General features: G+C 41.7%; 1 protein-coding gene across 3 annotated transcripts; it reads right to left on the bottom strand.

The window, feature by feature from the left end:
• Positions 1–631: 631 nt before the first annotated feature.
• fez2b (fasciculation and elongation protein zeta 2b) lies at positions 632–12,246 on the bottom strand. 3 transcript variants are annotated; one of them, XR_003927929.1, is made up of 11 exons: positions 11,856–12,246; positions 8,632–8,740; positions 8,209–8,325; positions 7,537–7,678; positions 6,780–6,907; positions 6,437–6,586; positions 6,073–6,153; positions 5,260–5,335; positions 5,091–5,156; positions 4,018–4,128; positions 632–1,072 (listed from the first exon to the last, which is right to left on the bottom strand). XR_003927929.1 is itself a non-coding variant. In XM_030046897.1 (11 exons), the coding sequence occupies exons 1-10, from the start codon at positions 12,161–12,163 to the stop codon at positions 4,599–4,601; spliced, it is 1,188 nt and encodes a 395-aa protein (XP_029902757.1). In that variant the 5' UTR covers positions 12,164–12,246; the 3' UTR covers positions 4,018–4,128; positions 4,582–4,598. The 3 variants fall into 3 exon arrangements, 1 of the variants encoding a protein (XP_029902757.1); XM_030046897.1 differs by lacking the exon at positions 632–1,072 and adding an exon at positions 4,582–4,609; XR_003927930.1 differs by lacking the exon at positions 6,073–6,153 and having other exon boundaries at positions 11,856–12,245.
• Between the last annotated feature and the right edge of the window lie 1,190 nt (positions 12,247–13,436).

The raw sequence follows: 13,436 nt of genomic DNA, 5'->3' as shown, positions 1-13,436 counted from the left end.
TTGTACAGTGTTTGCATACATCCTGTCTTTTTCTCTTTTCCTCCTTTCTCTATACCTGATTCCTGACGGGGTTTGCATTAAATGTAGACTCTGGGCAGGCAACTGTGTAAAAACATATAATTGCAGTATTATGTAACTGGTAGCCATACTCATTAGTGCAACAAATGGTTCACACAACGTCAACATTAATGAGCCATTCATAGCGGCAACCCAATCCACTGAACATTACCTTTAATGTCAATTAGAGGTAAGGGGGAATGTACTGTTCTACTCTAATTTAGTCAGTTTCACATTTATGACTAACACTAATTACGTTTTTTTTTTTTTTCAAATTGTATTTAACATGTACCATGAAAGCCCGGAGAAGTGAGGGGCAAAAGTGATCTCTTGCACAATCCAATGATCCAACCTGATCCCGTCTGTCTGTGTGAATTCTGAATGCATCTATTGATGAAAACAGGTGGAGCAGGTTTTCTTGCTGTCATCCAAGTTATCAGTGAGTGACCATTCAATTTGTACACAATTGTAAGTGTTGCTTTTTGATATGTATGATTAAAAAAAGCGTGACATATTAATGTCTATCAAAATCAACATGCACACAGATCCCAGAGAGCAAACCAAAATACATAAATGTCTTCACATATTAATTTATTTGAAATGAGATGCAATGCAATTTGGGCACAAAACACTTGTACCACTACAGTCAATATTATGGTTACAAAACATTTACATAATAAATTAATATACTGCAGTACCACATGAAACAGTAAACATAAAAACCCAAAATGGGGGAATTATATTGCATTAAAAACAAAGAGTTTAATGTACAAAATTTCAGGCATTTACAAAGGCAGCCTCTTTTTGTTGCTCATTTTGTTATATATATAAATATATATCTTTAAAGCGTTGGTTACGCTGATATGTCTGCTAAAAAGTCCAGATGGGAAAGGAGGGGCTTCAGCCTGAGACAAGAACCTATGACCTGCATGAGGACTCTGCCATTTCACCTCAGAAAGACCTGTTGAAGGTCAGTTCACACAGCTGCTGTCACGTACCAGTTCCTCTGCCACGTCTGTAATAACAGGTCATGATCAGTGGAGGGACTCTGTGACAAAGGTGCATGTGCACCGTTGCCACAAACCTTGTGTTTACCTGACTGCCAACAAACATCTTTAACAGTTCACATCATCACTGAGTCAACTTTAGCAGAGCACAAACCCCTCCAGAACCTAAAATGCCAATTTACCATCTTTTTTCTGCTTTTCATTATTGTGTGCATTTGTCCCTTCACTCTAATATTAACATCAATGTATAAAAACATGTCGAAATGTGTTCGCAGCAGTAAAGTGCATGCAGCGCATGCTCGGTTGTGAATGTTTTCAAAGCTGGCAACAGTAGAAACAATTACACACAAATACGTACATATAGCACTACTAGCTTTGATATATTCTTTTACAAAAGATAACAAAATATGGACCCCTCAAATACTGGTGACCCTTTGTGCAATCTTCTCTAACATTCATTTAATCTTAATTTAACTACTCTCCTATCCCTTCTCCTATGCCCTTTTCTTCTGACCTCATACAAAGGCCAGGATGTAACTTTGTAACCACTGGGTCAAACCTGTCATTTAAAGGTGCATTATACAAAATTGAGAGTCAATTGAAGTGAGGACTGCTTAGACTCAACTGAGAAAAACTGCTGGAGTAAGTATGAAATGTATCAGCGAAGTCAGGTGACACTGAGAACCATGCAGATTCAACCATCAAACTTTGTGCTAAGGCCCTCAATTGTCAGGCCAGTGATGAGAACCATGGAGAACCATCCAATTTCATGCTTATTCCTTGGGTTTTGGGTCAGCTGAGTCTAAAAGGTCCTCACTTCAGACAACCCTGAGCAATGCTGCATAATGCACCTTTAAGAAGAGGGAAGGGAACTTGTTTGGGACATGATGTTTCAGTAAATCAGCCTCTAACTGGATTCCCATTTTTAATACATACTCTCTACTCCTACATGCTAACTGCTCATTTTATTTCTACCAAGTAAACTAAGGTCTCACTAACGCTAAGTCCAGCTGTCACAACTGCAGCTATACTATCCTTACTAGACTGCTACGACAAGTGGATGCTACTACAACTTTACTTGTGCTATTAAATGCTAGCTACTTCTACTACTACTACTAGCCAAGGTGTAGGACCAAAGTCTAGCATCACAGTATCTAAATGTTACCACAAAACAACTCCAATTTTAAGATACAACGCTAGTTTCTACAAAGCATCTTACAACAAATTAACACATATAATGCTACCCTGACTTAGTCTAGAGGTGTGATAGTGATAGCACAGTAGTGTGAGAGCACAGGACAGACTAAAGGTGCAAGTCCAGCTGTTAAATGTTGTTAGAAGCACTCAGGAACGCCAGTACTAAAGCCGGTAGCTTCTGCGACAGGATTTTTAATGACTAACACTGATGGTAGTACCTGAGAGCTAGACTGGCCCTGATCTGAGTGCACTGCACCTGTTGTTTAGAGCTGGTGATCTGAAGGTTAGCGTACCAAATTGCTGATGATATGGCAAATATGCAGTCTTGGGGTGGTGTTACATCGTTGTGAAGTTTTTAAAACAATGAGGTCTACAAACAGAGAGGTGTAGTGTGTGTTAAAAATCATTCATAATAACTACTAAAATGTATGGAGGAGCAATACCACCATGAGGACAGTTGTTGTTAACATGGGATATGTTAGTGCAGCACTAGCTAAAGCTCCTCCGGTAAGATCTAACACTAATCTAGTGAGATGTTCTCCACCAGTGCATCTGCCACTTACTCCACTCTTGGGTATGACCAGATCACTGACGGACTAAAGTGCCACCACAAGATCCCTTGCATCTATGAAACATTTAGGGGTTGATGAATACAGAAAACCCAGAAGTTCTCATAGAAGCTTAAATGTACAATTATCAAACTTGATATTATCTTGACTACATAATGTAATTGCAACATGACTGGCTATGCCATTTTCTATTAATGCAAAGATGCACTGCATGAGGTATTTTTTGACTAATGGCAACTCCTAGGGGAGTGATAAACTCATTGGGATTGGGATCACTACTTAAGGGTCAGAGGTCAATGAATATCATGTACAAATTATGTCAGAAATGTTGTCACTTATGCGGTTACTGGCAGTGCCAAGTCCCAAATCTCACTAAAAACAACTCATTATCCAAAAATATTATGCTTTACAAGTTTGTTCTTTCAACAGCTTCCTTTCTGACTGAGTAATTTCATTTTTTCCCTTTTTTAAGTTTCCAAACTGTGCAATTTCACAGCAAAGTATACAAAATATTTCATTTTAACAGACTAATGCAACTACTGAGCATAAACAAGCATGCAAAGACAGGTGGATCTACAATTCTGGATTCAAGAGTAAAGGGTTTTCTCCTTAATCCTTAGCAAGCTCTCATCCTCACAGACACCATATACTATCAATCAATAACTGCTATTAAAGCAGGACTTTCCATAAGGAAAAACAGGGGCCTTACACCGGATGCCATGACTGCCCTGTCTCATTGTGATTCAGAGACTCTGCCAGGATTTGTTTTCTCCACAGGCAAAGCACAGAGATGCAAATGCATTCGATTTCAAAAACAGACTTGTGATCGGATTGCATCTCCCTGCCGCGTCCACGCCTGCTCATTTAGTCCACCTACTTATTTCCCTGTCATTACGCCATTCAAAAGCCACTGGCTAATCAGCTAGTGAGTGGTTGTAAGTAATACTGATTACTGACAAACACAGAGAAGTCAACATGCAATCTGGATAAAAACAAACACGGGATTGTAGCACTCAGGAATTAAAAATGTGTAAGATTACAAATGAAAAGAGCTAAAGAGACAAAAGGTGTAGTACCTTGTGTGTAAATAATCTTAGGAACAAAGTGGCCCAAAAAAGAATAAGCCAAAAGGGAAGGTCTATTGTTTTAAAAGGGGGGAGGAGGGTAGGGTGGGTGGCGGTGAGGACCTTCATCTGTTTCGCCTCTTCCAGCATCCCAGAACCCCGACATATGTGATGTTCCAATGGAAGGTTCTGGAAACACGAGCCTCTGCCTTCGGGTTTATGTGGGACAAAGAACTGTGAAGACAAAAACAAATCAATTGTTAATCAACACTGATCCCGATACCCACTGTGGCGTGTCAAGGAGAGTCATAAAGCAGGAAGCAGCTACTAACAAGGGAAAAAATGGGGGTGAGAAGAAAGGAAGAGACACTATCTACAGGTGAAAAGCGCACAAGTGAACAGCTGGTACTACAAGCTTGCCAGTAAGGGGGGATTATGGGGATGAGTGTATCCATGTGTTCAGGACAGGTGTGGCGCAATCACAAGCACTGCACAGCACAATATGCACTACAGCGTAGAGCTACCAAGGGGTGCTGTCTTTGGGGAGGAGTGACACTAGCAGACACACTGAGAGAAAAAGAGAGAGGGTTAAAAAGAGCAAGAGTGTGTTTGACTAGGCCCAGAGACAAGTAGAGTAGAAGGCTGGATGTGAAGAAATCTGTGTCAATGTGCCAGTGCCTCACAAACCTCAATTTCCACTGCTCTCATACCAGAGCTAGCAAGAGGACAATGCAGCACAGGTGAGAGACAAGGAAGGTACAGGTCAAAGTGGAAAGATGGCAACAAAAGCACTCTATTTTCCTGTTATGTTCCCGACGGTTTTCCATCTATGAAAATCTGTTACTTCTATTGTCATCTCCGCTGAAAATAGCAAAACAAAATAAAAATGTGGCCAATAAAAAGACCTAGTGCTGTCTTGATCCATCTTGGACTACTTCAAATGACAGAAGGGAGAACTGTTACCTGGATGTGACAGATGCCTCTGACCATTAGACACTATATTGACACTATTACGCCGAGCCATTCCTATTCTTCATAAGCTTTTAAATTGCTTTCCACAATCAATGGGATATAAGTCAAATTGCCCTTTAAAGCTGGACTGATTAGCTCTTTACTGTTCTCATTTAGGTCAGTGGATGGTGAAGCAGTAATAGTATTACTGTGAAAACTGATGTGAGAAAAGGAGAGTGTTTTACCTTTGAGAATGTAGTCTGTTAGCAGGCTGGGTACTTTCTCACTGTCATCCCGCATGGCATGGAGTACTAGCAGGGAGACAACAGCAAGTTACAGTGATGAAATGACTGGAGAACATCATGAAACGCACATTGGGATTGTGGCCAAGTGGCTCAAGTGGTGAGTACTCACTCTTTGTTAAAATCTGGAGATCTTCTACAGATGGGGAGCCTGCTTTCTTCTCATAGGGGATTACTGTGGTCAGATACTGAGAGACAGAGAGATTACGTAAGAGACAATAAAAGAGTGAAGAGCGTGGAGGATGGGGGGCAAAGTTTGGAAATGAAAATGATGTAAGAATACTGTTACCACTACATAGAGACACTTAAAACACCGGTAAAAATACACTGGTAAAATTCTCATTTGTCTTGTTAAGATACTTCTACTTTCATCTTTTTACACACAGTGAGGGCCAGAATAAAACAAAAGATTGATACAACAACTGATTGCAATAGTCAAGAGTGGATTCCTCAACAAATGGTGAGCAAGTGCAGTCATTTGAGGCCAGTGGTGGATTTCATTATTAAAGACAGTGAAAGTGAAAGCTTACTGGTCAGAAATAAAGACAAAATATTTTTGGATGAACAAGCTTCTAGTGTGTGGGTATTTTTAAACAAGGACAAAATCACTTCAAAACACAGTAAAAGCAGTGAAACTGAAAAAAAAAATGACAAAAGGCAATTCAAAGATTCTTTGCTGAAATCAAGTTGTTTCTTCAAAGACGAATGACTGAAATAAAACAAAAGATGGGAAATAAAAATGAGCCATAAAGAGACGAGACTGAACAGATGATAAAACGGATGATGACACCAAAAGGCTGTGGCAGCTGTGGAGAAAGAAATAACCATGCATGAATGAGTAAAAGAATATAAAAGAATATACTGAAGACAGAAACACATCTGCTGGGAAGAAAAAGAAGGCAGTGCAGAGAAAGGGAAGGGGCACCTGTTTGTCCCCTCCTGTGTTGCCAAAAGTTTGACGGAGGCCATTTTGAATGACATTGGAGAGTCCCTCGAGAGTGAGAAGCTACAAGGAGTGAGAGGAAGGGGGAGAAAAAAGGACAGTAGAGAGATGTAAGGAGGCTTATAGGCTAAGGGAATCGCATGAAAGGACAGACATAAATGCTTGCTCCTATGAAAGCAGCTTTCCCACATGCAGCCGTCTGTGTGTCCATCTTGAGGCCATGCATCATGCATCCTTATTTGTACTGTGAAGACGTGTCTGGGTGTGCATGCATCTCTTTGACTGATCAAGATTTCGTTGCATCAATAGCAATAACATGCATGTCCTGGCCTCCCATGTGACTCACCGTGCCTGGTACATGTGTGGAGGCTGTCCTCTGGCCGTTGGAGCCAGCTGTGGTTGTGCTGCGGATTTTCTTCTTCTTGCGCAGCAGCTCGCGGTGCTCCTTCTGTCTGTTCTGCACGTCGATCAGCAGTGAAATGAAGCTGTTCTTCACCTGTTTTTTTTTTTCCACAGCACTCTGTCAGTGTTTCCATTGAGTTTTTTCCATTTTATCACTTATTTTATCACACTGCCAATTTCTGACTTGTTTTGCCTAATTATTTACTTTTCTGGTGCACTCATAAATTTATATCTTTAGCTTAATATCATAAATGCATTGTGTAAAAAAAAAAAAAAAAAAAAAGCACCTCCTTTTCGTAGTCCAGCTCGTCACGTAGGGCCAGAGCCTGGATCAGTTCTTCACTGTAGCGGCGAATGGCTGTCTCCACTTCCTCCAGAGCCTCAGTCAGCTCAGACATAGACAGCAGGCGCAGCCCTGGGGATAGGTCACAGATATGTAAGAGGGAGAGCACAAGCGACATGTGCATTTGTATGTTTGTTATATACGTGAGAGCGTGGTCGTGTGATGACAGAGATATAAAGGATATACACTGTGAACTGAATGAGTGTGTTTAAGTGAGTTCTTTTACAGCACCCACTATAACCTGTTCAAAATACAAAACACAGGACAAATGTTAAGATTACACAGATATCTGAGACAAATCTATAGCCTTACATCTGATTGGGTGGGCATACTCTACTCTACTACTACTACCACCCTGGTATTAACAACTGCATTAGAGCCACATATTCACTGAGGATTATATAACATGCAAAGACAATGCATGCTGCAGTAATTACTGTCGGCTTGTATCTGTTATACATTATGTAACTATGTTGCTGTGTGTGTGTGTGTGTGTGTGTGTGTGTGTGTGTGTGTGTGTGTGTGTGTGTGTGTGTGTGTGTGTAGCAGTTGTCTACATGTATAACACTGTATAATATTCTAATGACTGTCCAACAGTAGTGGGGTGTGCACAGGCAGAGGCTGTCTACACACACACACACACACACACACACACACACACACACACACACACACACACACAGAAAGACAGTGGCACTCACGGTCCTCATAGCTGGAGTTGGAGCCGGAGCGTTTCAGTGCATGGAGGTCCTGAGAGAGCATGGACAGGTCTGACTGGGAGGGGCTCTCGTCATCCTCTGGGTCTGGAGACTCCTGCATCATCTCCTCAATTTCCTCTATCACCTAAAGCCAACACACAAGCATGTGGTAAAGACAAGTCTGGATGTGGTTGCTAACAGGGTGGGTCCTGAATTACTGCAAAACCAAAATTAATTTCTGATGTCATGGAAAAGCAGTTCACTCAATGGAGCACTGAATATTGTGGGCAAGTTTGGTATATACTAGATTTCTGTTCATTTTAGCATATGTGGGTCTGGATAAGCTTCCTGTATTATGTTTGTATATGTGGGGGTGAGAGAGTATTTTTGGTTCTGAGACCTAGATTTATTCCTGGGCCCACTCCAAGATGGTCCAGTAAATACTGAACTTGAAGAATGGTTATTTTTTGGAGATTTATGGTTTGAAATGATAGTTTGATGGGTAGTTGTGCTATGTTTAAAACTGTAACTGTTTTTGAAGGTCAGATGAAGTGCTAAAAGCAGATTACGAATTACAATTGCATTTATATTCTTCTCCAAGTGACAGTAGTTTTCCAGTTGTTGTGTAACAGAGCAGCAAAACACATGTAAAATTAACCCTATTGTGTGTTTTACCTGCTCAGCGGTGAAAAGTGGTTCATCGTTGATACAGGAGATGATGATTGAGTGCATATCCATCTGCTCCCTTAGCTCCTCATCGTCTGACAGATCCAGAGACTGGTTATCCAACTTCTGTCCATCAGAGGTTGGGAGGAGGGGAAGGATTGAGAGAGAGCTTGGATGAGGTAACAAACTGGTAAACAGATTGTGAGCACAGAGGTGCAAACCACTTGCATCTGTTGCAATACTAACAGAGAAACTGCCAAATGGTAGCCTACATGCTATTTGTGTTTCACATCATTTGAGACCATGTGTGCTTGGTGCCCTGCACCCATGCAAAGATGGTGAAGGTGAGAGGTGCAGAGCTAAGTGTGAAGATAAATGTAACAAGGTCTGTTTGTGTATGTGTGTGTGTGCGCGTTTGTGGCTTTGTGGTACCTCATGCTCGCAGAGATTGAGGGTGGGCAGGTGTAGGGAGCGAGTGTGTGATGTCTTCCAGTCCACAGGCATTACATTGCCATAATTATCTGTCAGTGCGTTCCACACCCTGAGAGAGAGGTGGTAGGGGGAATGAATTAATACAGGGAAAACAAGTTGAGAAAAACAGAATGGACAAGAAAGATGTGACAATAAATCAATAAACAGCAAAGTACAGGCAAAGAAATGGGAGAAAAGAAGCCAAATGGGAGGAGTGAACTAAAGTAACAGTAGATATGACTAAACTGTTTACTTCTGTCTTTTCTATGTGACACAGCATTAGCTGGCACTTGGCGGTGTTGTGTCCTGTCGGGCCAGCCCCTTGCCCCTGCTACATCTCACTACAGCCCGCTGAAAACATGGAGGAATGCAACACAGTTCAGGAAGCCATGCTATAAGCCATCTCAGTGCTTTTGCTGTAACAAAGACCTAATCCTTTCCCTGGCGACAGACATGAAGAATTAAGCAAAGCCATAGATTAGGACTTCACAAACATTTGTGAAGATTACTGTTATACCTCAAGCTAGTAATACATTTGATTTGAGTGCTCACACCATTATGTTTACAAACCATATGTAATGTGTTAAAAGTTGTTATTTCCAAAGAAGAATACAGATATGGCTTCCTGTGTATGGGTTGCTTATTTCAAAATCTGATATCATTAGTTTTATCATGACTTGGGACTTATTTTAACCCAAGAGTATTACGTTCAAACTCCACTGCAATGTTTACCAGCTCTCAGACTAAGCTTGGTCTATATCCGTGAAACTGTCCCTCTGCGTGGTCTCCCCTTGGGAAAAAGCGTATGTTATTGTTGGTATTGTGCACGCAATGTTTTTCTTTTGCTGTGACAGAAAATTGAGAGAATCATGTGGAGTCTAAGAAATGGCAAGTGCGGATGCAAATGACTCTGTTTTTATTCCAGACCCTGACCGCTGTGAGCAGCGTGTGGATGGATGCTGTGAACCCATGTGTCAGAATGGCTCTGCATCATCATTCTCTCTCACACTTGCGTGCGTGCATGCGTGCGTGCACACACACACACACACACACACGCACATTCATGTTTACATAACTCCCATGTTTCTCCCTGAAGTGGTCATGCACAGCTTGGAGGGGGGTGGGTGTGTTCTAAATAGGGCAAAAGGCTGGCAGGAAATACTTTTTGTCCCTTAAGCTATGACACCCTCTCTCAGGCACGTGTACGCATCCATACATACACTATCCAGCTGAAATGTTCCACAAGCATTTGCAATTAAAACCATGAGGCTAGTTTAGATTTCATGGAAACAGATTGCCTGCTTCTACATCAATGGCAAGGCTATAGCAAATTTTGGAGGGTTTAATGCATACATGAATATATAAATGGAAACATCACTCTCTGCCTTCTCTTGAATGCCCATGCACACATGGACCAGAATTTGGCTCAGACACAAACACACAGCTTTCTTTGCTTTCTCTCTTTGCACTCTTACACTCACGCATGCATGCACACACGCGCACTTATAAAATTCTTCCTTGTCATCCCCGCTGTTCGTCTCAGCCACTGGATACAGAACTCGTTAAGCGGCTAGGCACGTCCTGCAAAAGTGCAGTCGTCCAGAAAAGACTCTCACCAAGCCTGACACTGCTCTTTGGGCTTAACTGGGCCTCTGTCCAATTATTCCACTCCCTCCTTCCCTTCTCTCTTCACCTATAATAACCACAGACACTTTTTTCCACTTCTAGCCAGCCTGTTTCCGTAAACACAACATCTCAAGAGCACCATTAACTTCAAATCAACACTGAGCATGACTGTTACTAATTGCTCTTGGGACAACCTCTTTTCCCTATGTATGTGTGCATTATGTGGGTGTCTAAACCACAAATTAGGTATGGCAGGGCAGGCTTACCTATCTGATTAGATATAACAGTGTCACTGTTGCATCTTTCAAGGGCAGCCAGTATTCTCCATGTAGCTTTGTATACATTTATAAGGAAGCAGAATGCAAGACAAGGATGCCTCACGCAGTCACTACAGCTCTGAAGTTACAACGAAGTCGGCTTGAAGTACAGCAGGGTGATATCAACAAAATATTACAAAATCACTGACTCAATATCAATACAGTGAGGATATTATATATTATATATTATTTGGACACAGCACATTCTTGATAAACATCCATTAGTAATATGAATATGATAACCAACCAGATAGAGTAATAGAACAGCTATCTAATAAGCCCAGAAAACTGCATCCGCTTACACTAATGCAAGCTTTGAAATCAGGAAATGACAACATTTACAACATGTTTTTTGCAATATCCAAAATTCGGTACATTACCCACACTCAGCTTGATGTGGAATTGATATTACTAGCTGCTATAAATCAACATTCAAATGTCTTGATGCTACTGCCACAAAGACCATCCACCTAAAATAACAAGGTGGTAAGACCAGTGTTGTTGACATTGTAACTTTTCAAAAACACAAATATTACTTTGGTGTGAAATGGTGTGCTTCTCATTACTAGAGGCAAATACAAGGCAGGGCTCCTACAAGGAACACATTTCTATTTCTTCTTCTAAAATACAAAAGAATAAATGGAGGTGTGGATGATCAGTAGCTCTTTAGTTACACTCAACATATCCTCAGTGGTTAGAAATCATCCGATCAAGGAAGCAAGTTAACGTGGCATGGCCCCCCCTAACACACACACACACACACACACACACACACACACACACACACACACACACACACACACACTCGGCAATACTGACATGTTGGACAGAAAAAGCACCAAGCACTTTTATCCAGACAGGGCAATTATATCCTTTTAAAAACCAGGCCGTCTATGGTTAGTTGATCATCTGACTTTGATGTGAAAGATTAATATATTCATTCCAGCTAACCTACACGTCGCTGAAGCTCTAGTTTGAATGTTAACATTAATTTAAGACTCTAAAAAGACCAACATAAACATGTTCACTCTCGACAATGCAGTCCTGTTCTGGTCTCGCACCAGTTAGCTAGCGATGCTAAAGGAACATTTGCACAACAGTGATTGAGATGAGCTATGCTAGGCTAAGCTGCGGTTGGCTAATTGGCTAGCGTTAACCTTAGCTGGTTGTTAAGTTAGCTAAAACCGCTAAGGTGAAAAGTTGACGTGAGAAAAAAAAAACTTGACTGAAATTCACACTCACTCGTCGTTCTTTAAGTAATTATCCTCCGTGATGGGTTTAATGGGGGCTATGTTTTCCGTCGTGGTGTTGTAGTTTCGGAAGCACACGGTGAGCTTTTCATCGAAGTCGTGGACAAGGTCCTCCATCGATTTGAAGCTGCATATCTCCCCGGAGAAGCTGTTGTCGAGGTCGGAGAAATCGTCCAGGCCGGACGACGAATCGCCCACGTTTGAATTGAGCTGGTCCAGCTGGTCTGGAGTGTCGGAGGACGGCTTGAATTCGTTAAAATCCTGCCAGTCCTCGTCAAAGTGGGCTAACGGCGCCGCCATGACTGCCGGAGGGGCTCAGGTTGACAGCTAAACCCCCGTCGACTGCGCTCTGTTGTCGGCCGGGAGACACTGGAGCAGACGGCCAGCCGGAGAGAGGGGTGGGGCGGCCTGCTGATGGCGTCACCGGGACCTGCTCCTCCTCCTTTCCTGAAGCAAAACAAACCGATTTTCTGTGGATCTGAGACCTGTGGTTGTTTCCCCTCAATCATATACATATTATGAAAAAAAAAAAAAAAAAAAAAACTACGGCAACAGCTTTTGCCATTAAGGGCGAATCATAATACATTTGCAGGTATGGATGTGTCTTTCTCAATGGCACTTCCACAGAGAACATCATGGCAGCTGATGGACACAAGCACTTGCTGCGAAACTGCTACTTTAGTCTCCTTCTACACGATCAGTTTCAGTTTTCTTTAACCTTTAATGTGCCTAATATTAGCTTGCACCTCAAAATGGCTTATTTGGGAGAGCAGACAACTGAGGCAATGTAGGTCATATTACCCTCAAACAGAGCCTGATCATAGAAACATGAGGTCATGTGTCAAGTGGGTCCCCCTCCACCAACCTTACCTTCAAAGAAATGATCAAAACACATGTTCATCATCATTATATTGCATCAGTGGACTAATGTAACTAGACAGGCCCTGTGTATTAATTTGTCACAAAACATGCCCTAACAGAAATGGAAATGGGAAGACTGTTTCTTTCTGTTACCTCTTTGTGCAAAGAGCTTGGAACAGCTGTAGAATAGTTAATGGCTAACTGGATCTGAGAAATTTGGATATCAGAGTTTGTGATGGGATCATTCTTTGATATTTACCTTCATTCTTTTCTAGTTGGTGCCTGTCTCTCCACTATCTAGTAACAGTACACCTAGACATGGCCCACAAACTGACAGACGGCTCCAGATTTAAAAGATATCGAAGAGACAATGAAACAGTGTCTGGGCGGCCCATATAACATTACAGACAGTTTGTCTGGGTCTGTATATTGTTTAATGACTTGATTTTGCATTTAAGATGTAAACATAACCACAAATTGACCAGACAAAGAACAATTGAGGGCTCTGTTGATTGGGGGCTCCTGAAACACTGTGGCCACCATACACTGAATCCAAGTTGCCCAGTGTCAGTAATCTTGCCCAGCACTCAAAAGAATATATTTATTCATAGGTGGCCCTTATATCAAATAGGCAGTGACTTGTTGGCTTGCGATCTGTCCTGCCAAAGTGGCCTTGACCAATGTGATGATGCCCACAGATGCTGTTCTATAG

Source organism: Myripristis murdjan, chromosome 24, assembly GCF_902150065.1.
Source record: "Myripristis murdjan chromosome 24, fMyrMur1.1, whole genome shotgun sequence".
NCBI classification, from domain to species: domain Eukaryota; kingdom Metazoa; phylum Chordata; class Actinopteri; order Holocentriformes; family Holocentridae; genus Myripristis; species Myripristis murdjan.
This window is presented reverse-complemented; position numbering and strand designations above follow the sequence as displayed.

What these genes read in the sequence shown, in the direction of transcription:
- fez2b (XM_030046897.1), bottom strand. Translation starts at nt 12,163, where the DNA reads ATGGCGGCGCCGTTAGCCCACTTTGACGAGGACTGGCAGGATTTTAAC. An exon ending in AATTACTTAAAGAACGACGA is followed by an intron (nt 8,741 to 11,855) that starts GTGAGTGTGAAT and finishes CCTCTCTCTCAG; the next exon opens with GGTGTGGAACGCACTGACAG. An exon ending in TCAATCTCTGCGAGCATGAG is followed by an intron (nt 8,326 to 8,631) that starts GTACCACAAAGC and finishes TCTGATGGACAG; the next exon opens with AAGTTGGATAACCAGTCTCT.